The sequence below is a fragment of the Oryctolagus cuniculus genome, chromosome 7 (assembly GCF_964237555.1).
Source record: "Oryctolagus cuniculus chromosome 7, mOryCun1.1, whole genome shotgun sequence".
NCBI lineage: Eukaryota > Metazoa > Chordata > Mammalia > Lagomorpha > Leporidae > Oryctolagus > Oryctolagus cuniculus.
In genome coordinates this window covers 8,241,834-8,265,729 of record NC_091438.1, presented here as the reverse complement: position 1 = coordinate 8,265,729, position 23,896 = coordinate 8,241,834, and the positions used below count along the sequence as shown (strand labels likewise).

Below are 23,896 nucleotides of genomic sequence, written 5' to 3'. Positions count from 1 at the left end.
TCTAAGCAGGTCCCATGCTGGCGGGAATCCGTAGACAGACACAATGCACAGCCCTCATCCAGCTCCACCTGTCCTAGCTGACGCGGCTGGGCCCTCCTTAGTCATCTCGTGTTGACAGATGCACTAATGGTACCTGCTTCCCAGGGTGATGTGTGCTTTGAGTGAAACCAGAGCTGCACAGGCTCACCGATGCTGCTTGTCCTTTCTCAACCACCCCACGGGGGCCAGGCCAGAGGCTGGAGGAAAGAGTGCCACCACACTGACATTGAAAATTAATTTCATGTATTAGAAAGATGGTGAGACAGACTGAGATCTTCTTCCACCCATTGGTCCACTCTGCAAATGCCCATGATGCCAGGGCTGGACCAGACCGACCCTGGGAGCCGGGAACTCAATCCGGGTCTCCTGTAAGGGTGACAGGGACCTACGTGCTTGAGTCATTACTGCTGCGCCCAAGGGTGCATGTTAGCAGGAAGCTGAAATTGGAAGTGGAGCCTGTGCTAGGGGCTCCGTTCTGTTCTGAACAAGTGGGAGGGAGAAGGAGAGAAGGGACAGGGACCCGAGTAGACAGAGGACAGAAGGCTACCTGGGGGGTCAGACAGGCCCGGGTGGGTCCAGGGAGTGCGAGGTCCTGAACCTTTCAAGCCTCAGTTTCCTGGCCTGTAAAGCGGGGCTCATCTTCTAAGGTTGAGAGGATCAAATGGAATGATTGATAGACTCAGAGCGCGCAGCATAGCCTGCTCAGGAGCGCCCTCTACTGTTTTCTTTTTGCTGGCGTGTCTGAAGAGCAGTTGGGCGGTTTGAGAGGGAGCCATCCAGGCGCAGGAGGGAAGAGAGAATTTTCTGGCCCCACTATGCGAGCGGGAAATGTCCCCTCAAGACCCGGCTCCATCACCACGCTCACCAAACCAATGAATGAATGACGCCGCTCGGGGCACTAGGGGGGGACGATGACGCCTGCACTGCTGCGCGCCTGCCCACAGCCCTGCCAGGGGAGACCCCGAGGCTCCGCTAAATCCCAGGCGGCCACCAGACCCCCTCGGAGCTGCTGCTTCCCCCGAGCCCAGCCCGCTGAGGCCGCCCCCGGACCTTGTCTCCTCACCGGCCTGTGCGCTGGCGCCCCGCCCCGGCTTCTCCCTCGGATCTTTCCACACCTGGCTCAGGTGTTACCTCCCGGGCTCAGGGGTCCTGCCACGCTGCTCACGCGTGGGCGTCCTGGCGCGTGACCCCAGCTCTCAGGGCGGTTGATGACTGCGGTCCCACACACCCAGCCCCCGGGGGCTGCTGCCTGGTGGTGGTATCTCCCTCTTGTAACACCACACCCCATCCCCAGTCAGGGAGGACAAAGCGCTGGCTTCCTGGGAAGCCCCAACAACCGCCGGCTACCCGGTGCCTCCAGGATGCCCGCTTCTTCTAGCCGTCTCAGTGGCCCTGGCCACTTGGGGAGGGAGGGCCCTGGGCCACGCGGCGCTGCCAGCGACGTCTACAGATGGTGTTACATGAGAAGGATGATTTCTTTGCCTTTTTCCTTTTAGGACAGAATACCTCCTCCTCCCCCAGCCCGGCATCAAACACTTTCTCCACACGTGCTCATTTTCTGGAAGTAACAGGTGCTGATGACGATGTGAAGAAGGGGTAAGTGTTTTAAAAGATACTTATTTATTTATTTGAGAGGTAGAGTTACAGACACAGAGGTCTTCCATCCGATGGTTCACGGAACAGCCGGAGCTGAGCTGATCTGAAGCCAGGAGCCAGGAGCTTCTTCCGGGTCTCCCACGCAGGTGCAGGGGCCCAAGGACTTGGGCCATCTTCTACTGCTTTCCCAGGCCACAGCAGGGAGCTGGATCAGAAGCAGAGCAGCTGGGACTTGAACCGGTGCCCATGGAGACTTAACCCACTACGCCCGGGGCGCGGCCCCTCACAGTAGTTCTGTATCTCCCCGTTGACTAGGGACAGTGAGCGTTTCTTCACGCATCTGTTGGTCATTTGTATTTCTTCTTCTAAGAACCGTCTACTGCGATCCTGTGTCTTTGTCGTGCATGATTGCTTGTCAGTGTTTTTGTTGTTTGAGTCCCTCCTCGTTAGAACCTGCTTTTCCTCGTGGTTGTGTCACACGTGGAGAGCCTCAGCTCTTTTTTATTAGCAAAGATGGAGACACCAGAAATGAGCCTCTTTCCTTCCATTCACTGAGAAAACTCTTCAACGGTTTCGCTTTATCCAAAGCCAGCTGATCCTCCGCTCGCCTAAAATAATGAAAATAACACAAACACTTCCCAAGACAACCCCCTTGTCATGCACACTTTGCAAAGTGGATTTCCCGGAAGTGGAATTAACACTACAGCCGGAAGCAGGAATTGCGGGCAGTTCCCTGGGACTCCTGGGGGCAGGGACTTGTCCAACTCGGGGGCCTGCAGGAGGGATTTGGAGCTCAGATTCCATGTGGCTCGCGTCATTGTTTGAGCTGTCTGTCTCACAGGAGCGTTCCCAGCCCAGCGAGGAGGCCATGCAGATGATCATTATTTAAGAAAACATTTTGACTGTACTTAGGAATGGGTCATCGCGCGCGTGCCGCCTCGTGCTGCAATGTTTGCAACTGGAGTGGTTCCGCGGTTCCTGTTTGAAAAACCTATCACACATTTAGTGAAATAGGCCAGAGAGAGAATGGAGGTGACCCTGCTGGGTCTGAAACCGCTGTGCCACTAGCACGTAGTCCCTGGCCTCGCCCGTGATCTGTTTCGGTCTCACCGTTTGTTGATGGGCGCTGTATTGCCTGGGGATCTGGTCATGCATCTCAAGGTGGGAAAACAGGGCACGTGAAAATACATTTCTCATTGGTATTGTTGTTCAAGGGAACGTAGCATCCACTTAAGCAAGCTGCCGGTATCATGACAACAAAGCACATTTTAATAGGACGTCGTTCCAGGGCCCAGGTAGGAAACTGTGGCCTCTGTGACAGAGGCTGGCGCACACACGTCACTAGTGACACGCCGTGACAATTCTTTTTCCATACCATCCGCCCACCATTGGAAGCACATCTTTATTTTTAAGAAGACTTGCTTATTTATTCAAAGGCAAAGTGACAGAGAAAGACCTTTCATTCACTGGTTCATGCCCCGAATGGCTACAACAGTCAGGGCTGAGCCAGTTCGAAGCCAGGAGGCTGGAGCTGCATCCGGGTCTCCCACGTGGGTGCAGGGGCCTAAGCACTTGGGCATCTTCTCCTGCCTTCCCAGGCCATTAGCAGGGAGCTGGATCGGTAGTGGAGCAGCCGGGACTCGAACCAGTGCTCATATGGGATGCTCATATGGGTGGATCTGAGGCACACCACTTACATTACATATGAAAGTGAAGCTTTTTAGTTAATCTGATTCTTGGCGTTAAAAATATTTAGCTCGAAGAGCCTCAGCTCACTTTTAACTTCTGAATTGCAGCAGAGGACAGTGTAGGGAGTTTTTAGGCTGTCAGAAGGAGAGTGTCGTTCTACCTGACTGTGCCTCCTGCAGCACTTAGCAGGAACGTCGGTGAAAACGGGCTGCAGACGCTCTGGTCCCAGCGCTCTGCTCTGTGGGAGAGGGAGTACGAATCACCATCCGGGAACTGGCACACGGCAGAAAAGTCTGTGCAACTAAGGACACACGCCTCTGCCCTCTCCTTCCATCTCCCCTTGCCAGGGGCACCACACTTAACTGTTTCATTGCAGCATCGCTGTCCTAGGGCTTACTTCTGAATTCAGAAGAATACACTGTCTCTGGAGTCACTGGGTGCAGACGTGAGCTGCTGGCTTCCTGTAGGACTCAAGGTTCCCGACAGAACCATTGGGAAATGCATGTGTATACATACGTGTGTGTGTGTGTGTAGTTCATGGAAAATGGAATTAGAAGTCTAGGGGCCAGCGCTGTGTCCTAGAGAAGTCTAGGCCAGCAGTTTTAGCTGCTGCCTGCCACGCTGGTGTCCCATCACTGCACTGGTTCGAGTCCCAGCTGCTCCAGTTCCAGTTCAGCTCCCTGCTGGTGTGCCTGGGAAAGCAGAAGATGGCCCCAGTGCTTGGGCCCCTACACCCACGTGGGAGACCCGGAAGAAGCTCCTGGCTCCCGACTTACACCTGCCCCAGCCCCGGCCATTGTGGCCATTTGGGAGTGAACCGGCAGATGGAAGACCTCTCTGTCTCTAACTCTGCCTTTCAAATAAATAAATCTTAAAAAAAAAAAAAAAAAAAAAAAGGTGTAGGGGCAGGCGTTTAGCCTAGACCCCGGGAGGCAGCTGGGTGATGGCTGACGTCACTGGGCTCCTGTCACTCACACGGGAGACCTGGATGGAGTTCCCGGCTTCTAGTTTCAGCCCTGGCCCAGACCTGCCTGCCTGGGCATTTGGAGAGCAAACCAGCAGGTGAGCGCACCCTGTCCCCCTGTCTTTCAAATAAATCAACATTTTTTAAAAAATATTTATTTATTTGAGTTACACAGAGAGAGGAGAGGCAGAGAGAGAGAAAGAGAGAGGTCTTCCATCCGCTGGTTCACTCCCAAGTTGGCTGCAATGGCTGGAGCTTCTTCCCGGTCTCCCACATGGGTGCACGGGCCCAAGCACTTGGGCCATCCTCCACTGCTTTCCCAGGCCACAGCAGAGAGCTGGATCGGAAGTGGAGCAGCCAGGACTCCAACCAGTGCCCATATGGGATACTGGCGCTTCAGGCCAGGGCGTTAACCCACAACATTTTTTAAAAATATAAGTTTAGGATCTGACACTGTAATATAGTAGACTAGGCCTCCACCTGCCGTGCTGGCATCCCATATGGGCGCCGGTTCTTGTCCCGGCTGTTCCACTTCCGATCCAGCTCTGCTGTGGCCTGGGAAAGCAGTGGAAGATGGCCCAAGTGCTTGGGCCCCTGCACCCACGTGGGAGACCCAGAAGAAGCTCCTGGCTCCTGGCTTCTAATCAGCCCAGCTCTAGCCATTGCGGCCAATTGGGGAGTGAACCAGCAGATGGAAGACCTCTCTCTCTCTCTCTCTCTCTTTCTCCCTTTCTCTGTAACTTCACCTTTCACATAAAAAAAAAAACTTTTTTAAAGATAAGCTTATTTTAGTCCACAAAATATTTGAAATCTAGGCATAGGTTTTCCAGAATTCACGTTTTCCATAAACTTCCAAAGATGCTCGCGTATATGTGAGCGGAGGCGGAGCGTGATTTTAAGATGCCAGCACCGGCAAGGCTGAGACTGGCAGCACAGGCTGCAGGCGGCACCGAGGCGCTGGTCCTCCTGGCCTCCATCCGGCTGGAGGAAGCCCACCCCACTGGGAAGGGGATCTGCTTCACTCAAAGTCTTTTTTTTTTTTTTTTTTTTTTTTTTGACAGGCAGAGTGGACAGTGAGAGAAAGAGAGAGAGAGAGAAAGGTCTTCCTTTGCCGTTGGTTCACCCTCCAATGGCCGCTGCGGCCGGCGCACCACGCTGATCCAAAGCCGGGAGCCAGGTACTTCTCCTGGTCTCCCACATGCGGGTGCAAGGCCCAAGCACTTGGGCCATCCTCCACTGCACTCCTGGGCCACAGCAGAGAGCTGGACTGGAAGAGGGGCAACTGGGACAGAACCCGGTGCCCCGACCGGGACTAGAACCCGGGGTGCTGGTGCCGCAAGGCGGAGGATTAGCCTAATGAGCGGCGGCACCGGCCCCTCAAAGTCTTCACCTCCCTAGAGGCTTCTTGATGGGACCTCTAGCCTGGCGTTTGACCACATACCTGGGCGTCACAGTGTGGCTGAGTTGACTCATAAGACAACAGGGAGGACACAGCCTTAGCTCAGCCCCCCAGGGCAGTGACATCACAGTGGCCAGTGTTCACCTGTGACCATGACTGTGCCTCCAGCCAAGCTGGAGGGGAGTGGGAGTAGCTGCCATCCTGGGGGTCTCGCATGCTTTTCCTGGGTTGGAGTCCCCGTGTTGGATCCCAAGTCTTTGTCGTGGCTGATGTCTCTGAGAATGGCAAGTGAGGACTTCACATCTCAGAAAACACCGTATTTTATCTTCACATCAGTCAAGGATAGGCTTGAAAGCTGAAAATGTTGCCTTTTTTTTTTTAAGATTTATTTATTTATTTGAAAGTTAGAGTTACACAGAGAGAGGCAGAAGCAGAGAGAGAGAGAGAGAGGTCTTCCATCTGCTGGTTCACTCCCCAATTGCCCGCAACAGCCAGAGCTGCGCTGATCCGAAGCCAGGAGCCAGGAGCTTCTTCTGGGTCTCCCACGTGAGTGCAAGGACCCAAGGACTTGGGCCATCCTCCACTGCTTTCCAGGCCATAGCAGAGAGCTGGATCGGAAGTGGAGCAGCCGGGACAAGAACCGGCGCCCATGTGGGATGTCAGGGCCTCAGGCTGGGGCTTTAACCCACTGTGCCACAGGGCCGGCCCCTGTTGCTCTGTTTCCAAGGTCTTCAGTGTTGCTGTTCAAGAATGAATGATACCGCTTATTCCCTTCTTCGTGATCTCTTATGTTTCTCTTTAGAATGGCTGGGATGGCTGTGTTATCCACCGATGTGCCTTCGTGTGGTTTATTTTCATTCATTGGCCTGGGCACTCACCTGTTTACATTCTGGAATGTTCTCCTTGGTATAATTGCCTCTTGTCAGATACCCAATTAATTGGAGGTTGGATTTCCTGGATTGGTTCTAAGTTCACCGCTTCTCTTCTGTTTTGATCTTTTTGCTTTACTTCCTAAGAGGTTTCCTCAACTTACGTCCCGACTCTGTTGAATTTTAACTTCCGGCTACCACGCTTTCAGTGGTCAAGAGCCTTTCTCTCCTTCCTTTTCTTTTTCAAAGATTTATTTGAAAGACAGAGAGAGGTACAGAGAGAAGGAGAGGCAGAGAGAGAGAGAGAGAGAGGTTTTCCATCTGCTGGTTCACTCCCCAGATGGCTGCAACAGCTGGAGCTGTGCCAATCTGAAGCCAGGAGCCGGGAGATTCTTCCGGGTCTCCCACATGGGTGCAGGGGCCCGAGCACTTGGGCCATCCTCCGCTGCTTCCCCAGGCCACAGCAGAGAGCTGGACTGGAAGTGGAGCAGCTGGGACTAGAACCGGCGCCCATATGGGATACGGGCTCTTCAGGCCAGGGCGTTAACCCGCTGAGCCACAGTGCTGGCCCCTCTCCTTCCTCTTTCAGATCACCCTACTCTTGTTTCATGGATGCTATACTGTGTCAACAGCTGGAGTGATTTTTTTTTAAAGGTGTATTTATTTGAAAGAATGAGAGGAGAGGAGAGGAGAGAGAGAAGGAGAAAGAGAGAGAGAGATCTATCTACTGGTTTCCTCCCTAAATGGCCAGAGCTGAGCCAGGTCAAGGCCAGGAACTCCAGTGGGCCATACACAGAGACCACCTGTGCTGTTTTTTAAAAAAAGAAAGCCCTTTGCCATCTGTCCAGATATGTGAAGAGATTCCAGTCTTACCAAGGCGCCCACTCACAGCCCCAGCAACAGAACAATGGACATGTTCTCTCGGCATAAGATGGGCCTCCCGTCCCCTCCCCTCCCCCCAGACTCTCCCCTTGCTCTGCGTGGACGCCGCCTTCTCAGCAACCTCAGGTCACGCCTGCCCACCTTGGCCTTGGCAGTACAGCGCAGCCACCCAGTGACGGGCAGCACACTGCCTCTCACCATTTTCTGTGGCAGCCAGCGCTGCAGCTTCCAATCTTGCTGGTTTCTCCTCTGTGCTGGCTTTGCAACTCACCATTGTGCTTCTCACCATTTCCTTCGATTTTGATTCAAGGCCGCAGGTTCCCGGCATTTTCCCCAAGGTTCTGTGGTTGCTCTGTGTCCACAGCACCACCGGGGCAGCTGGCACACGGTGTGCACTCACAGACCAGTCTTAGGAGTCGAAGGATTTTTTAGAATCTGCGGAAATTTGGCGTCAGTCTTTCTCTGAGGATTTCTTTCACGCTCATGGTTCTGTAAGGGGCTGGAGGTGAGAGACGGTCGTGAGGAACTCAGGAGGAGCTGGGTACTTCTCGTCTGTTGGGCCGGGACTGTTCATTACCCTGAGCGCCATACACGTCCATCCTTGGGATCCTCCTCTTCTCCTCTGTGTCTGGAGACACGGGATACTCTCTTCTCTCCTTTGTAGCTTGCTCAGTCGTGTGTGACTTTGCTGTGTGCTGCCTTGCAAGACTGATCAAGGCTCTGGTCATTAGTGAGGAGTGACACGTGTCGTGAATTAGCGAGAAGCCCATCAGTGTCCAGCCCAGAGCTGTCTCTGGACGCCTCCCGACTCACCGCGACCCGTGTGAGGTCCTTTTCTGAATACACCCCGACGCCTGTCCTGGGTGCTACATCGGCCATGCATTCATGTGCTACAGTTGCCATGCATCGGTTTTGGACGCCTCTTTCAGTAAACATGAAGCGCCATGCTGGGGACCAGGTCTCTTTCTTTGCTCTCTCCTCTGCACGGTGCCCAGAGCACTTGGGGCTCAAGGACCAGCTGTTGAGCCAACGAATGAAGGCATGACGGCCTGTCAGAGCCCAGCTGCTCAAAGGTGTGGCTGATGGTGTCCATCCAGGGTCAACAGCTCCCACGCACAGCTCACCTTATTCTCCCGCCCAGACGTAAGTGCCCCGCGACCTAACAAGCGATCAGGAAAACGCGCATTTCCCAGGCAGGCACTTTCTGAAGTTGGCTCAAGAGGGGGGAAATGAACATCCGACATGAAGTTAATTTATAAATCAGTTTATTTACAGATTTTACCCTTTCTTAAAGTACATTTTAGTTAACAAATCTATGTACACAGGTGTACATGGGGATGCATCCCGGTTATTTTACAGATCATACTTACACGCCACACCCTTGAGTCTGCTGTGCATGGCTGCACTGGGTGTGACTGTTGGCTGAAAACGGCCTGATGCCCAGGCTATTTACACGCACACAGTAAACGGGTTTGTTTTTTCATGTCTGCACAGTACAGTACACGCGAGGAGGCCAGGCCCCCCAGAGAACGCTTTGCAATGTGTTACCAAGAAGGCTTTGCAAAGTCCAAAAGGAAAAGCTGTCACACACAGGTTAATTAAAATGACAGAACCTCCTTTACATCAGTTTACAATTGTTTCTTCACATTTTTATAATACAAAGATATTTTATTGAATTGCTGCACAACCAGTTTAAGATGATTTGTAAACATGTAATCCCTACAATTTGCATTAAACATCATTGTAGTTGCTATCATTTGCTCTTTGAGTTAATGTGTTATTCACTAGTATTGTTAAGGTAGTAAAAGGAAGATGTAAGTCTGAATTTCTTGCAGAAAAGTTATGAGTCTCTGATGCTGTGCTACAGAAATTCCTTTGCGAGTACACACTTTATTCAAGTATTGCAAAAAGCTAAGGCCACTTTTTTTCAAGACAAGAAAGTGAACAAAATTGTTTTTATCAATAGGCCACAACACTCTTATGAGCGATGAAATCTCTTCTGAAAGGTACTTTCTCAGAGAGCTGCAGTCACAGGAGGAATTCTCTTTTCTTTCAGGTAAAAGAAAAACCAATTACCTTCCGTATTAACTACTGCTGAGCTCGCCCCACTTTCCCTAGAGTAAAAATTCCTGTTTAGACCTGAAGAGGGAATCTATACCCTGTACTTACTGAACCCAGAGTTAAGCACCCTGGACAGCACAAACTGTTTTGGACTCAGAAAGGACTCTGAAGTCTATACGTTGGTTTACTACTAAATTCTGATAGTGCTATTCTAAAAGGTATTACTGCTGATGCAAAGATCTTCTTAGAGGAATTACGAAGACAGACTGAAAGAGGGTGGGGGTGTGGGGAGGAGAAACAAAGATCAGAAAAGGGAACCGTCGGGTTCTCGGGTAAGAGGCAGAGCTTGATTAAAAAGATCCCACTAAGGAACATGTGTCATTCCTAATCCTAACAGTAGATCCACTTCAATTAGATCCAAATAGTTACAATAATAAAATCTATCGATTCTTTCGTTGATTTGCTTCCAAAGTACGGATAATCATTTCTAGCCAAGAGGCAGCCTGGTTTCGCGTCTCAGCAGTAATGGCAGCAGGGGTGGGCCAGGGCGGCCGCGGCCACGCCCTGGCAGCACTGCTCAGGGGAGCTCTAACTCCACACTGCTGATTCCACGCACTTAATATCGTTCTGTTTTTTCCTTTTCTGGAATCACGTCATGAACTTGTTTAAAATTAAAAATTGACTTTAGGTCCAAATAATGAAGACGTAGAAAAACAACCCATGTTCCTGTTGTAGTATTTTGTTATTAATGTATAAAAAATTTACAGCAGCTGTAAAGTTTCAGTATCACAAGGACAGTGTGGTCCTACTAATGGCGAAAGCATGTAGACAAGATGTTTTCCTGTGTTCCAAATACCAAATGGAACACAAGGCCTTTGCTTCTCCTCGGCCACGTGAAAACGGTATTTCCATACTACTGGTCAACAACCCTAAGGAAACTTCGCTTCTCTCAGTCAACTTGCTTTTTATGGCTACAAGACTACTGCGCAACGTGAAAAGCCCAGAAGAAATGCTGGTAACACACTAATCAGCGTCTCCCGAGACCCAGTCACAACATGTCAGTGCTTTCCGTACTAGTCAAGAGCTATCACACCAGTCACTGTGCAAAATGCAAATATTCCAATGATTACTTCAGTAAGTGTCTCATAATGACAAGATGAAATCAAAGAGGGATGGAGGTGTGCATAGTGAGACATTTGAGAGGCAAAGGCAAGTCTGGAGGGAAGATGGCAGAAACGAAGTGTGCGCACTGGAGGTGACCCCGTCTTTGGGGTCTGTCTACCACGTCTCCAAGCTGTAGCATTCCAGGGTGTTTGGAAATACGCGTCCAGTGGATGTCTTGTATCATGCTTCTAGTCAGGACCGCCAGTATTAAGGCATTTGCATTCACGCCTAAGATTATCCACATTCTTCTAGACTCCGTGAAGAGAGAAAGGACTGACAGGGGAAACCGTCAGGAAGGCAGCGTGCTGAGGTCCTGGGAGAGCATCTTCATGCTCTAATGTAGCAGCTGGAGTCTTAGATATTTTTTTCAGATACAGGTAATAGTTGTGAAAGCAAATCTGCAAGAGAGGCATCAAATTGTAAGTCTCTTAAATCCTGTTATACCATACCTGCTGCCGCAGGTGCTCTTGGAATTCGCATCTCCTTTTCACTGAATGCAACGGACTTCTTCGAGATGTGTACGGGTTTGTTAGAACTGTAGGTTTCCTGTGCAAAGACTATGAACCATAGAAGTTTCAAGACAGAAATTTCACTATTACAAGAAGAATCTTTCACTTCTGAATAGCGACACACATTTTCAGCTTAATAATTTACCTTAAAATAAATTAAAATAAGGTTCCATAGCGCAAAACAAGCACAACAAACAATAGACAATATCTTTTTGTCTTTGGTGCACACACGCGTTTCCTAAATCATTCAAGTAACAGCATCTCTGACTTCTCGGGGAGAGATGGGAATTGAAGGTTTGAAGGCCAAAATGAATTACTTCCACTTTTGCCATGCCTGGATGCCTGAGATGGTCCTGAGTAGCTGTGATTGTGGGGCAGCTGGCAGAGGCTCAGCACGAGTCGGGAAAGTGCAGGGGTGCGACGCTGGGTGAGGAGAGCCAGCCCTGCCACCGTCCTGGAGCCAGTCTCCGTGGGGGCATTCCTGATTCCGTGCCCAGAGGAAACGAAACACGGCACAAAGGCTTGAGAAGTCCTTAGCTGGCGCTCAGAGAGCAAGGCTGCCGCTTGTTTCCGTTAATGTCTCAGTCCACTTGGTGCTGCTCATCCGTAATAATGAGAAAATGCTCTTCAGAAAGAAAAGAAATAAACTCCAGAATGGGAAATAGGCACCCATTATTGAACTTGCCTATTTTAGAAGTGATTAAGGGTTTAATACTGTTTAAAACCTCTATGTCCATTTAGCACTTCCATGGTAGAGACCAGGATTCTAAGATGCATTTATCCACGCGTCTCTCTGGCCTGGCTTCAGACTCAAGTGATCCTCTAGCGTCAGCACACAGGGCGTCAGCCCTCGTTGGAGACCTGGGACGGGTGCCAACGAGAGGCGTAGGACTACACTGCACCTCCACACCAGGCGTGCGACCCTGCCCACTAGAAAGAACCAACCAGTGCAGTGGACAGTCTCTAAAGGCAAAGGCTGCACTACCTGCTCCACCGCACTGTCCCGTGAACGCCAAGCCAGTAGTCCTCAGGGACAGGTACAAGGTCCGGAAGCACTCTTGCTAGGATGGAGGTGGGGTATCAGGAGGCAGAAAGGCCCGGGACTCACGTTAGCACTCAGTGTTCGATTTATTTGCAAGATGTCACACAAGCAGCATTCGCCCCTGTTTCTCACTGATGTGATTCAGCACATCGATAGTATCTTTGATCAAGGTTTCAAAGATCCCATCAGCCAGCTGCATCTTCACACACAGCTCATCCTCATCGTAGTTCACCCACTGTGCCTCTTCCTCATGCAGCTCCTGGACCTAGAATCGAGAAGGCAGCAAGTTAGAAAATGCCCATCCTGGGCCGGCGTTGAGGCGTAGTGCGTTCAGTCTCCGCCTGCGGTGCCGGCATCCTGCCTGGGTGCCGGTTCCAGTCCAGCTTCTGCTAATGCACACGGGAGGGCAGCAGAAGATGGCCCCAGTGCGTGGGCCCCTGCACGCATGTGGGAGACCTGGAGGAAGCTCTGGGCTCCCGGCTCCAGCCTGGCCCAGCCCTGGCCGTTACAGCCATTTGGGAAGTGAAACAGCAGATGGAGGATTCCCTCTCTTTTTTTTTTTCTTCCCCTCTCTCCCCTCCCTCTCTCTGTAACTATGCCTTTCAAATAAATAAAATAAATCCTTAACATACACATACACACGCACGCACACACACACACAATCCCTGTGACACAAAACCTAGGAAATTCTATTTGCAGACTTTGCAGCATGGTACATAGCCCGAGGAAACAGCCAGTGAAAGAGGGTAATTGGTGTGGTGACAACACCGCCTTTAGTGCACCTACGGCTACCAGGGAGAGAAGACTCCAGGGAACAGGTGTACACAGCCTCACAGTTGTTAAATAAAGCCCCGAAGCTGTAGCGTAAGCTGTAATTGCTCACAAAAGCCAACTCAGGCTAACTATGAGGAAGGCTTATCAATGAGAAGCAGAAACTCCGGAGCTGCTGAATCTCAGATCACAGGCTGTAGCGGAGATTGGATCATGAGCTGGATGCTTTCACTATAAAATTTGCTATTTGAGATTCTATCTTGAGTAGGGAGATCCTCCAGTCACCATACATAAAGGACATACAAATACTTGATCTAATTACTTGTTCTTATTCTCTTTGAGACTGCACTGCTAAAAACAGCTCAAATTCTTAGCTAGTAATTAATCAACGCTTTTGTGTGGGACCAAGGGATGGTGAATGAAAAAGGAGAGTTGAAAGAGATCTCCTCTTTTTCGGCTGATAGAGGGGTTTATGTCCCAAGCACCATTCTTTGTGTTTTGCTCGAATAATCCTTTAAAGACACACGTAGAGCTAGACTGATTAGGGACCTTCCCAGCCCCAGCAGCTGCTAAAAAATGCATTTGGAAGGAGCAGCTGTTTATCATGAAATGTCTGTTGTAATGATTTATCATGTTACAGGGGTTTCAAACGGCAATTAAGAATCAGTTTGGGGGCCGGCACTGTGGCGTAGCAGTAAAACCGCCACCCGTAGTGCTGGCATCCTATATGGGTACCAGTTTGAGTCCTGGCTGCCCCACTTCTGCTCCAGCTCTCTGCTATGGCCTGGGAAGGCAGTAGAAGATGGCCCAGGTCCTTGGGCCCCTGCACCCGTGTGAGAGGCCCAGAAGAAGCTCCTGGCTCTTGGCTTCGGATTGGCGCAGCTCCGGCCATTGTGGCCATTTGGGGAGTGAACCAGGGGATGGAAGACCTATCTCTCTCTCTGCCTCTCCTCTCCCTCTGTGTAACTCTGACTTTCAAATAAATAAATAAATCTTAAAAAAGAAAAGAAAAGAATCAGGTTGATAAAAGGATCATTCACCACAATCAAAGTGGGATTTATCCCTGAAACACAAGGATGCGTCAACATACACAAGTACACAGCTACATTAACAAAATGAAGGATAAAAATCATATAATCAGATTAATAAATGCAGACAAAGTATTTGACAAAACTCAACACCTTTTCATGATAAAAACTGTCAACAGGGCCTGGCATTGTGGCAAAGCTGCCACCTGTGGTGCCGGCATCCCATATGGGTGCCAGTTAAGAGTCCTGGCTGCTCCACTTCCAATCCAGCTCCCTGCTAATGTGCCTGGGAAAGCAGGGGAAGACAGTCCAAGTGCTTGGGCCCTGCACCCATGTGGGGAGCTGGAAGGTCTTGGCCATTGTGGCCATTTGAGCAGTGAATCAGCAGATGGGAGATATTTCTCTCTCTCTCTCTGCCTCTCTGTAACTCCGCCTTTCAAATAAATAAAATATCTTAAAAAAAAAAAAAAACTGTCAACAGAGTAGATACAGAGGGAATGTACCTCAACATAATGAAAGCCATCTATGATAAACGTCATTTTCAATGGTGAAAAGTTGACACCTTTTTATTTTTTTAAAAGATTTATTTTTTACTTGAAAGTCAGAGTTACACAGAGAGAGGAGAGGCAGAGAGAGAGAGAGAAAGAGGTCTTCCATCCGTTGGTTCACTCCCCAATTGGCCACAATGGCTAGAACTACGCCAATCCGAAGCCAGGAGCCAGGAGCTTCCTCTGGGCCTCCCACGCAGGCGCAGGGGCCCAAGGACTTGGGCCATCTTTTACTGCCTTCCCAGGCCATCGCAGAGAGCTGGATTGGAAGTGGAGCAGCTGGGACTAGAACCACAGCGCCGGCCCCTACCTTTTCTTCTAAGATATGCTTGCTCCTGCCCCTGCTTTCCACCATAGTACTAGAAATTCCAGCCAGAACAATCAGAAAGGAAGTAAAAGTCATCCTAGTAGGAAAGAAGTGAAACTGTAGGCTGTCATATTTGATGATTCGACCTTACACATAGAAAATCCTATAAGTGTCCAACAAAAAGGTGTTGGAACTACAAAACAAGTTGAATAAAGCTGCAGGACACAAAAATCAATATGCAAACACCAGCAGTGTTTCTTCATAATAATAATAATAATAATAATAATGAACTACTCAAAAAAAAATGAAGAAAACAATCCCATTTACCACAGCCACAACAGAAAAATATTTAGATGTAAATTTAAAGGAGGCAAAAGACCTGAATGCTGAAAACTAGAAAGCACTGATGACAGAAATGGAAGAAAACAAATAAATGGGAAGGTATTTGTGTTCATACTGTGAAAATATCCAGTTCTCAAAGTGATCTGAAAATGCGGTACCATCCCTATCAAAAATTCCAGTATCAGGGGCTGGCACCATGGCTCGCTTGGCTAATCTTCTGCCTGTGGCACCGGCATCCCATATGGGCGCCGGGTTCTAGTCTTGATTGCTCCTCTTCTAGTCCAGCTCTCTGCTGTGGCCAGGGAGTGCAGTGGAGGATGGCCCAAGTGCTTGGGCCCTGCACCCGCATGGGAGACCAGGAGGAAGCACCTGGCTCCTGGCTTTGGATCAGCACAGAGTGGGCATTTGGGGAATGAACCAACGGAAGGAAGACCTTTCTCTCTGTCTCTAAAATTCCAGTATCATTTTTCACAGAAATAGAAAAACAATTCTTAAACTTATTTTGAGAGACAGACTATTTCCTCCCACTGATTCATTCCCCAAATGCCCACAGCACCCAGAGGGCTGAAGACAGGAGCTGGGAACTCAGTTGGGGTCTCCCATGTAGGTGGCAGTAACAGGTCTGCATTTAGCAGGAGGCTGGAAACAGGAGAGCCAAAACCAGCAATCGAATGTAGGTACTCAGGGGGTGCTGGTTCGAGTCCTGGCTGCTCCTCTTCCAATCCAGCTCTCTGTGATGGCCTGGGAAAGCAGCAGAAGATGGCCCAAGACCCTGGGCCCCTGCACCTGTGTAGGAGACCTGGAAGAAGCTCCTGGTTTGGATCAGCCCAGGTCCAGTGTTTGTGGCCATTTAGGGAGTGACCAGCGGATGGAAGACCTCTGTCTCTGCCATGCAAATACATACATACATACATACATACATACATAAATCTTAAAAAAAAATCCAGGTGCTCTGATGTGGACAAGGTGCCCTAATCAGCATTTTAATTGGTAGGCCAAATGTTTGCCTCAGAAAAAAAACCATCCTTAAATTCATATGGAACTACAAAAGACTTCCCAGTATCCTAAAACAGTCATGAGCGAAAAGAACACAGCTGACTCCAAAATATACTATAAAGCAATTGCCAAAACAGCCTGGCATTGACGTGAGACAGACACACTAACCAGTGGGGCAGTGGAGACGGCACAGGGATAAACACACTGGCACTGACGTGAGACAGACACACTGACCAACAGGACAGAGGAGACGGCACAGGGATAAACGCACACAGGTGCCAAGAACACACAATGAGGAAAGGAAAAACTCGGCCGGCGCCGCGGCTCACTAGGCTAATCCTCTGCCTTGCGGCGCCGGCACACCGGGTTCTAGTCCCGGTTGGGGCACCAGATTCTGTCCCGGTTGCCCCTCTTCCAGGCCAGCTCTCTGCTGTGGCCAGGGAGTGCAGTGGAGGATGGCCCAAGTGCTTGGGCCCTGCACCCCATGGGAGACCAGGAGAAGCACCTGGCTCCTGCCATCGGATCAGCGCGGTGCGCCGGCCGCCATTGGAGGGTGAACCAACGGCAAAGGAAGACCTTTCTCTCTGTCTCTCTCTCACTGTCCACTCTGCCTGTCCAAAAAAAAAAAAAAACCTCCATCATATAGGCTTGAATAACTATTTTCTTACAAATGACTACGAAAGCCTAGTCGACAAAAGCGAAACAGACAAATGGTATCGCATCAAACTAGAAAGCTTCGGCGCAGTGAAGGGAACAGCCAAGTGCAGAGAAGACCCCCAGAATGGGAGAGGACATCTGCCAACCACACCTCTGTGAAGGGAGGGATCATCATGAAAAACATGTCAGGAACTCAAACCACTCACCAGCAAGAAAATCAGTAACTCAATCTTTAAAAATGGGCAGAAGACCTAGACAGACATTTCTCAGAAGACATACAAAAGCGCCGGCTCTGTGGCTCAGCGGGTTAAAGCCCCAGCCTGCAGCACCAGCATCCCTTGTGGGTGGTGGTTTGAATCTAGGCTACTCCACTTTGTATCCAGCTGCCTGCTAATGTGCCCAGGAAAGCAATGGAAGATGGCCCAAGTGCCTGGGGCCCTGCACCCATGTGGGAGACCCGAAAGAAGCTCCTGGCTCCTGGCTTCAGCCTGGCCCAGCCCTGGTAGTTGCAGCCATTTGGGGAGTCAAATCAGTGGGTGGAGGATTTTTCTCTGTCTCTACCTCTCTTTGTATCTCTGCCTTTAAAGACATACAAATAAATGGCCAATAGGTACATTAAAAAATGTGTAGCATCACTAATCCCTGGGGAAATGCATATTAAAATCACAATGAGCTACCTACCACCTCATTTCTGTTATTTTGGCTTTGTTTCAAAAAGTTGAAAGATAAAGAGTTGGCAATGATGCAGAGAAAAGGTAATCTTCAGGCCGGCGCCGCGGCTCACTAGGCTAATCCTCCGCCTAGCGGCGCCGGCACACCGGGTTCTAGTCCCGGTTGGGGCGCCGGATTCTGTCCCGGTTGCCCCTCTTCCAGGCCAGCCCTCTGCTGTGGCCAGGGAGTGCAGTGGAGGATGGCCCAGGTGCTTGGGCCCTGCACCCCATGGGAGACCAGGAAAAGCACCTGGCTCCTGGCTCCTGCCATCGGATCAGCGCGGTGCGCTGGCCGCAGCGCGCCGGCCGCGGCGGCCATTGGAGGGTGAACCAACGGCAAAAGGAAGACCTTTCTCTCTCTGTCTCTCTCTCTCACTGTCCACTCTGCCTGTCAAAAAAAAAAAAAAAAAAAAAAAAAAAAAAAAAAAAAAAAGGTAATCTTCATACACTATTGGTGGGAAGGTAATTAGTACAACTATTATGCAACACAGTATGAATGTTCCTCTAAAAACAGAACTGCCATATGATCTAGCAACCACACTTGCGGGCATATATTCAAAAGAACTGAAATCAGTATGTCAAAGGGATATCTGGATTCCCATATTCACTGTAGCTTTATTTGTAACAGCCAGGCTACGGAATCAACCTAGTGTCCGTCAAGGGATGAATGGATGCAGAAAATGTGGTATTTATAAACAATGGAATACTACACAATGTAAAAAAGAAGAGAATTGTGTCATTTGTGACATGGATGAACACAGAGGATACTGTGTTAAGTGAAAAGAGCTAGGCACAGAAAGACAAATACTATTAGATCATAGAAGTGCAAAGTAGAATGATGGTTATCAGAGGCCGAGCAGGTAGAGGAAGGAAATGAGTTGCTGACCAAAGGGTTCAGACAGACAGGAGGAATCAATTTTGAGTCATAGCAGGGTGACTAATCAATAATAGGAGAGCACTGCAAAATGTCTGCAGAAAGTGGAATTGAAAGATAAGTTTATTTTGGTACAAGAAAAAAACTGAAGCCCATGTGTTCTGTTTTCATAAATATACATTTCCATGAACTTTTTGAAGACCCCTCATAAGTATGTTTCAAAACAACTAAGACAGTAAATGTCAATGGCTTACCATAAAAATGGATATGTCACCTTAACCATTCCATATTGTAGACTGTATGCTTAAAACATCACATGCCACAAATGTTTACAATCATGACTTGTCAATTAAAAAGTGTTAGCAAAAAAAAAAAAAAAAAAAATTTGGGGCCAGCACTGTGGCATAGAGGGTAAAGCCACCGCCTGCAGTGCCAGCATCCCATATGGGTGCCAGTTCAAGTCCCAGCTGCTCCACTTCCGATTCAGTTCTCTGCTATGGCTTGGGAAAGCAGTGGAAGATGGCCCAAGTCCGTGGGACCCTGCACTCGCGTAAGAGACCCGGAAGAAGCTCCTGGCTTTGGCTCAGCGCAGCTCCGGGCATTGTGGCCAACAAGGGAGTGAACCAGCAGGTGGAAGACCTCTCTCTGCCTCTCTCTTCTCTCTGTGTAACTTTGACTTTCAAATAAATAAATAAAACTTTAAAAAAAAAAGATTATGTTACTGGCTTATGTATGTGACACACTGTACTTTTTATCATTATTTATCAGTGTTATTTCTCTTCTACTTATAAGAAAACGGAAGTTCACTGTTTAACCAGTATGCTGTGGGGGCCAGTGCTGTGGAGGATTGGGCTAAGCCTCTGCCTGCGGTGCAGGCATCTCACATGGCCGCCAGTGGTTTGAATCCAGCTGTTTCTCTTCCAATCAAGCTTCCTGCTAATGGCCTGGGAAAGCAGTGGAAAATGGCCCAGGTGCTTGGGCCCTTGCACCCACATGGAAGACCTGGAAGAAGCGCCTGGCTTCAGATCAGCTCAGCTCTGGCCGCTCTGGCCATTTGGGGAGTGAACAGCAGATGAAGACCCTTCTGTTTCTCCCTCACTCTGTCTGTAACTGTCTCAAATAAATACATACAAGCTTTAAACAAAATACATAAAAGCTTTCAATAAAAATGCTGTGTTACTCTGGCAGGAGCTGTATACGCCTCACGCTTCCCACGTGTCTCGGCAGCATCAAGAGGCCACGTGAAATGACTGACTTACACCGTCTAGGCTTAAGTATACTGTCTGATGTTCCTACGGTGATGAAACTGCCTAATGACACATTTCATAAAACGTACCTGTCATTAATCGGTGTATGACTCTATCTAAACACTCATTTAATCCTCAATAATCTGTTCCGGTGGGTACTTATTAATATCATCTTCATTTGGTAGATAGAAATGAAGCACAAAAAGGTTAGGTAAACTTGTCCAAGATTACACACGAAGTAAGTGGCAGAACAGGGATTTAAACTCAGGTAGCCTGATCCCAGAATCCACACCGGTGTTTTCAATCTACAGTCTTAAACTCTGCTTCCATGCAAGTTTTGATTTCTTAAGTACTGTTACGTTAAATATTTACCAAGTATAAAAGAAGGCAATTTCCAAAACGGGGGTGAGGGAGGAATGCAGCGTGTGGGAGCGGTACGACTTTACCATCGGGGTGGGGGTGTGGCAGTTAAGCTGCTGCTGCTGACGCTGGCACTCTGTACCAGGGTCCTTGGATTTGCTCCTGGCTCCTCTCCATTCCAGCTTGTCAGTGTGCACCACTCTCATCCATGTGGAAGACGCGCACTGAGCTCTGGGCTCCTGGCTCTGGTCTGGCCCAGCCCTCGCTACTCTGAGTATTTGGGGGAAGCCTGCTCTCTCTGCTTTTTAAATAAACAAACAGAAAAATTTTTAAAATTAATCTTATAGACTTAGGATCAATCATATCCTTTTTCCGTTTGGAATCCATCTACATTCTGATTTCAGAAGATATGCTCGAGATAAAAATGGTGTGCTTGGACATACTGACCAAGATATGATCCACTCGATCTCTCTTCTTTCTTCCAAATTTCATCATTTTCTGCCAGTCTGTTTTGTTGTTTGGCTCCTTTTTAAGACTGAATAACTTTAGTACTTCGGTTGCTATGAAGTTCTGTGGAAATAAGAGGAACAAATGAAACACAACGAAGTTCCTGAGATTCATGTGTTTGCTGGGCACTAAACAGGGCAGGCTAATAACTAAATACTTCTGACACAAGATCACATACATTTCTTCCACTTAAGACTTTCACTTGGCAATTTCATGGGAAAAGCATGCCAAATGTTTAGTTTATGTGTGCGTTGGTGGTATAGTGGTGAGCAGAGCTGCCTTCCAAATGTTTAGTTTATTCATTTAAAGAATTTTTGTTTTTACACAGTATATTAAAGTAAACTTACTGATGAATCTGCAAAGAGAAATCTCGTTAGAGTTCCCTTTTCCCAAGAATCGCCATAACTAACTTCAAGCAGGTACAACTACTGAAGAAACATAAAATTGTAAGCCTGAAAAGTCCCACAGAAATCTTTGGGAATACTGCTGTGATTAAAGCATAAGCCTTTGTCTGGGGTGGTTTACTTTGAAGTACCATGATTTGAACTGTCACCCTTAAAAATCAAAATGACACTTCAAAATTAAAATTAGTGCACAACATCTACCGTATGCCACAGTGATGCACGCACCCTGAAAACTGCTGGGATGTTTCACTGGATTTAAGTTGCTTCTGTTAAAAACAACATTCTTTTTTTTTTTTTTTTTTTTTTTTTAACAGGCAGAGTGGACAGTGAGAGAGAGAGACAGAGAGAAAGGTCTTCCTTTGCCGTTGGTTCACCCTCCAATGGCTGCCGCGGCCGGCGCACTGCGGCCGGCGCACCGCGCTGATCTGATGACAGGAGCCAGGAGCCAGGTGCTTCTCCTGGTCTCCCATGGGGTGCAGGGCCCAAGCACCTGGGCCATCCTCCACTGCACTCCCTGGCCACAGCAGAGAGCTGGCCTGGAAGAGGGGCAACCGGGACAGAATCCGGCGCCCCGACTGGGACTAGAACCCGGTGTGCCGGCGCCGCTAGGCGGAGGATTAGCCTAGTGAGCCACGGCGCCGGCCTAAAAACAACATTCTTAATGGGGAAATGGACACACGTATGAATGAGAATCAACTGAGAACTCCCAATGTGCCCCAGAGTCCACCACTCTCACCTACACAGACTCCTACACACGTTACGTTTGAGGAGTCATCAATCATGGAAAGGTGGAAGGAATGGAACAGACAGTGAGTTTTGAAAAGCTACTGACTCTATGCCAAGCGCTGGCAAATTTCTTATGTAAAGGGTCACATTAAATATTTTAGGCTTTGTGGGCCACCTGGCTTTTGCCACAACTATTCAAGTCCATGCTGTAGCAGAAAATAGGCCATGGATAATATGTAAACAAATGGGCATGGCTATGGTCCAAAAAGATGCCTTAGAAACATACAGGGGACTGGATTTGGTCCACGGGCCAGTGTCGACTCCTGAAACAGGCACATCTCATGAGCACATGTTGATGCTCTGTCAGCATGGAGCGTTCAAAGCTGCCTCTCATCAAATAACTCTGGAAACAATCCTAAAGCCTAGCAGCTGAGTGGTCCCGGGCACAGCAGCAGCAGCAGCAGCAGCAGCTGGGAGCTGGGCAGAGATGCACAACTTCAGGCCTCACCCCGCTGTGCCAATGAGGCATCTCCATCTTCATGGGATCCCTGGCTATTCCCAGCACACTGAAGTTTGACAAGCCCTGCTCCGGATAGATAACCTTTGCTGAATTAGGGAAACCTGTGACTAGCAGAGTGGTCTACTTCCCATGTGACTTCAAAATCCAAAGTCCTGATAGCTTCTGGGCACCTAATCCTTTCAAAGGTCTTTAAGGTAACAAAATATTTTTACATATCATATTATTATCTTACACAGTCCAAAATACCACATTAGCTATTTGAAACGTCCAAAGTCAAAGGTGGAAAGGTAGCACCTAGTGTGTAGGGCTGGCATGTTGTCACATGTTTTCCTTTGTCCCTCTACAACATTATACCTTTCTCTAAATTCCATCAACTTCTATGAGTTGCAGTAATTTATCTTGCTGGATATGTACCAATTGTTTATTAAATTATGAATTGTATGTAAGTAGGAAATAACTGTTAAAAGTCATGTTCTTTTTTTTTTTTAACACAAATTCAAGATTCATGGTTTCCCTTCATGATCATTCTTCCATTGCTCGTGGATTCAGTGAATTGCAGAAGGCCAAGTGAAGTTTTGACAAAAGGGGCCAAGAACATACACTGGAGGAAGGGCAGTCTTTTCAGTCACTAGTACTGGTAAAACTGGAGATACTACATCACACACATGCATCCGCACACGAAGTCGAATCTCTGCTCTAACCATATGTGAGTATTATCATACATGAGATATGAGATAGCACAAAGACCAAAATGTAAAACTCAAAACTGAAAGTGCTAGAAGACACAGGGGAACACTTTAAGACATTGTTGCAGACAAAGATTTTTTTGGATAGCACTTTAAAAGCACAAACAACAAACGCAAAACTAAACAATTGGGATTATGTCAAGTAAGAAGTTTCTGAACGGCAAAACAATCAGCAGAGTGGTGAGACGACCAGTATGCTGGGAGATAATAGCTGTAAGCTATTCGCTGGACAAAGAATGAATACTCAGAATATATAAGGGACTCAAAACATTCAATAACAAAAACAAGCAATCCAGGTAAGAAAAAGACAAAGGATCTCAACAGACGTTTCTTAAAGGAAGAAATACAAGTGACCAACAAATACATGAAAAATGCTCACTACCACCAGTCAACAGGGAGGCACAAAACTAGAATGAGGGGCTGCTGCCGTGGCATAGCAGGCTAAGTCTCCATGGGCACCAATTCGAGTCCTGGCTGCTCTGCTTCGGGTCCAGCTCCCTGCTGATGGCCTGGGAAAGCAGTGAAAGATGGCCCAAGTGCTTGGGCCCCTGCACCCACTTGGGAGACTCGGAAAAAGCTCCTGGCTCCTGGCTCCTGGCTTCGGATTGGCCCAGCTCCAGACATTGTGGCCATCTGGTGAATGAACTAGTGGATGAAAGACCTCTAGCTCTGTCTCTCCCTCTCTCTCTTTCTAACTTTGCCTTGCAAATAAAATAAGTCTAAAAGAAAAAAAAAAAAACCTACAATGGGGTAGCACTTCATCCCAGTTAGAATGGCTATTACCAAAAAGACAGAAAGTAGTAAGTGCTGGTGAGGATTTGGAGAAAGCAGAACAAATATTTACTAAATACACACTATGGAACAGGCCCTGAGGGCATAATGATGAGTAATACAGAATATATGCTTTTGGGACATTTATAGACCTGTGTAAATAAACAG

The 23,896-nt window shown here is 48.5% G+C and overlaps 1 protein-coding gene and 1 non-coding gene across 8 annotated transcripts in view; one reads left to right on the top strand and one right to left on the bottom strand.

The window, feature by feature from the left end:
* Window positions 1-1,227: 1,227 nt before the first annotated feature.
* Window positions 1,228-23,703, top strand: LOC127493703 (uncharacterized). Of its 3 annotated transcripts, none has more exons than XR_007924157.2 (4): window positions 1,228-1,389; window positions 1,536-1,635; window positions 1,782-17,618; window positions 18,008-23,703. It is a non-coding gene; the product is annotated as an uncharacterized protein (transcript). The 3 variants fall into 3 exon arrangements; XR_011390262.1 differs by having other exon boundaries at window positions 1,536-17,618; window positions 18,008-19,264; window positions 19,377-20,072; XR_011390261.1 differs by having other exon boundaries at window positions 1,536-17,618.
* The window catches only part of CEP350 (centrosomal protein 350), a 158,947-nt gene continuing 143,737 nt past the window's right edge, over window positions 8,687-23,896 (bottom strand). For all 5 annotated transcript variants that reach the window (XM_008263851.4, XM_051858261.2, XM_008263850.4 and 2 more), the window contains 2 exons: window positions 20,502-20,624; window positions 8,687-12,479 (listed from right to left, as the gene is read on the bottom strand). In XM_008263851.4, the coding sequence (XP_008262073.3) occupies window positions 12,315-12,479; window positions 20,502-20,624 (288 nt within the window). In that variant the 3' untranslated portion in view covers window positions 8,687-12,314. The remainder of the gene's footprint in view (window positions 12,480-20,501; window positions 20,625-23,896) is intronic.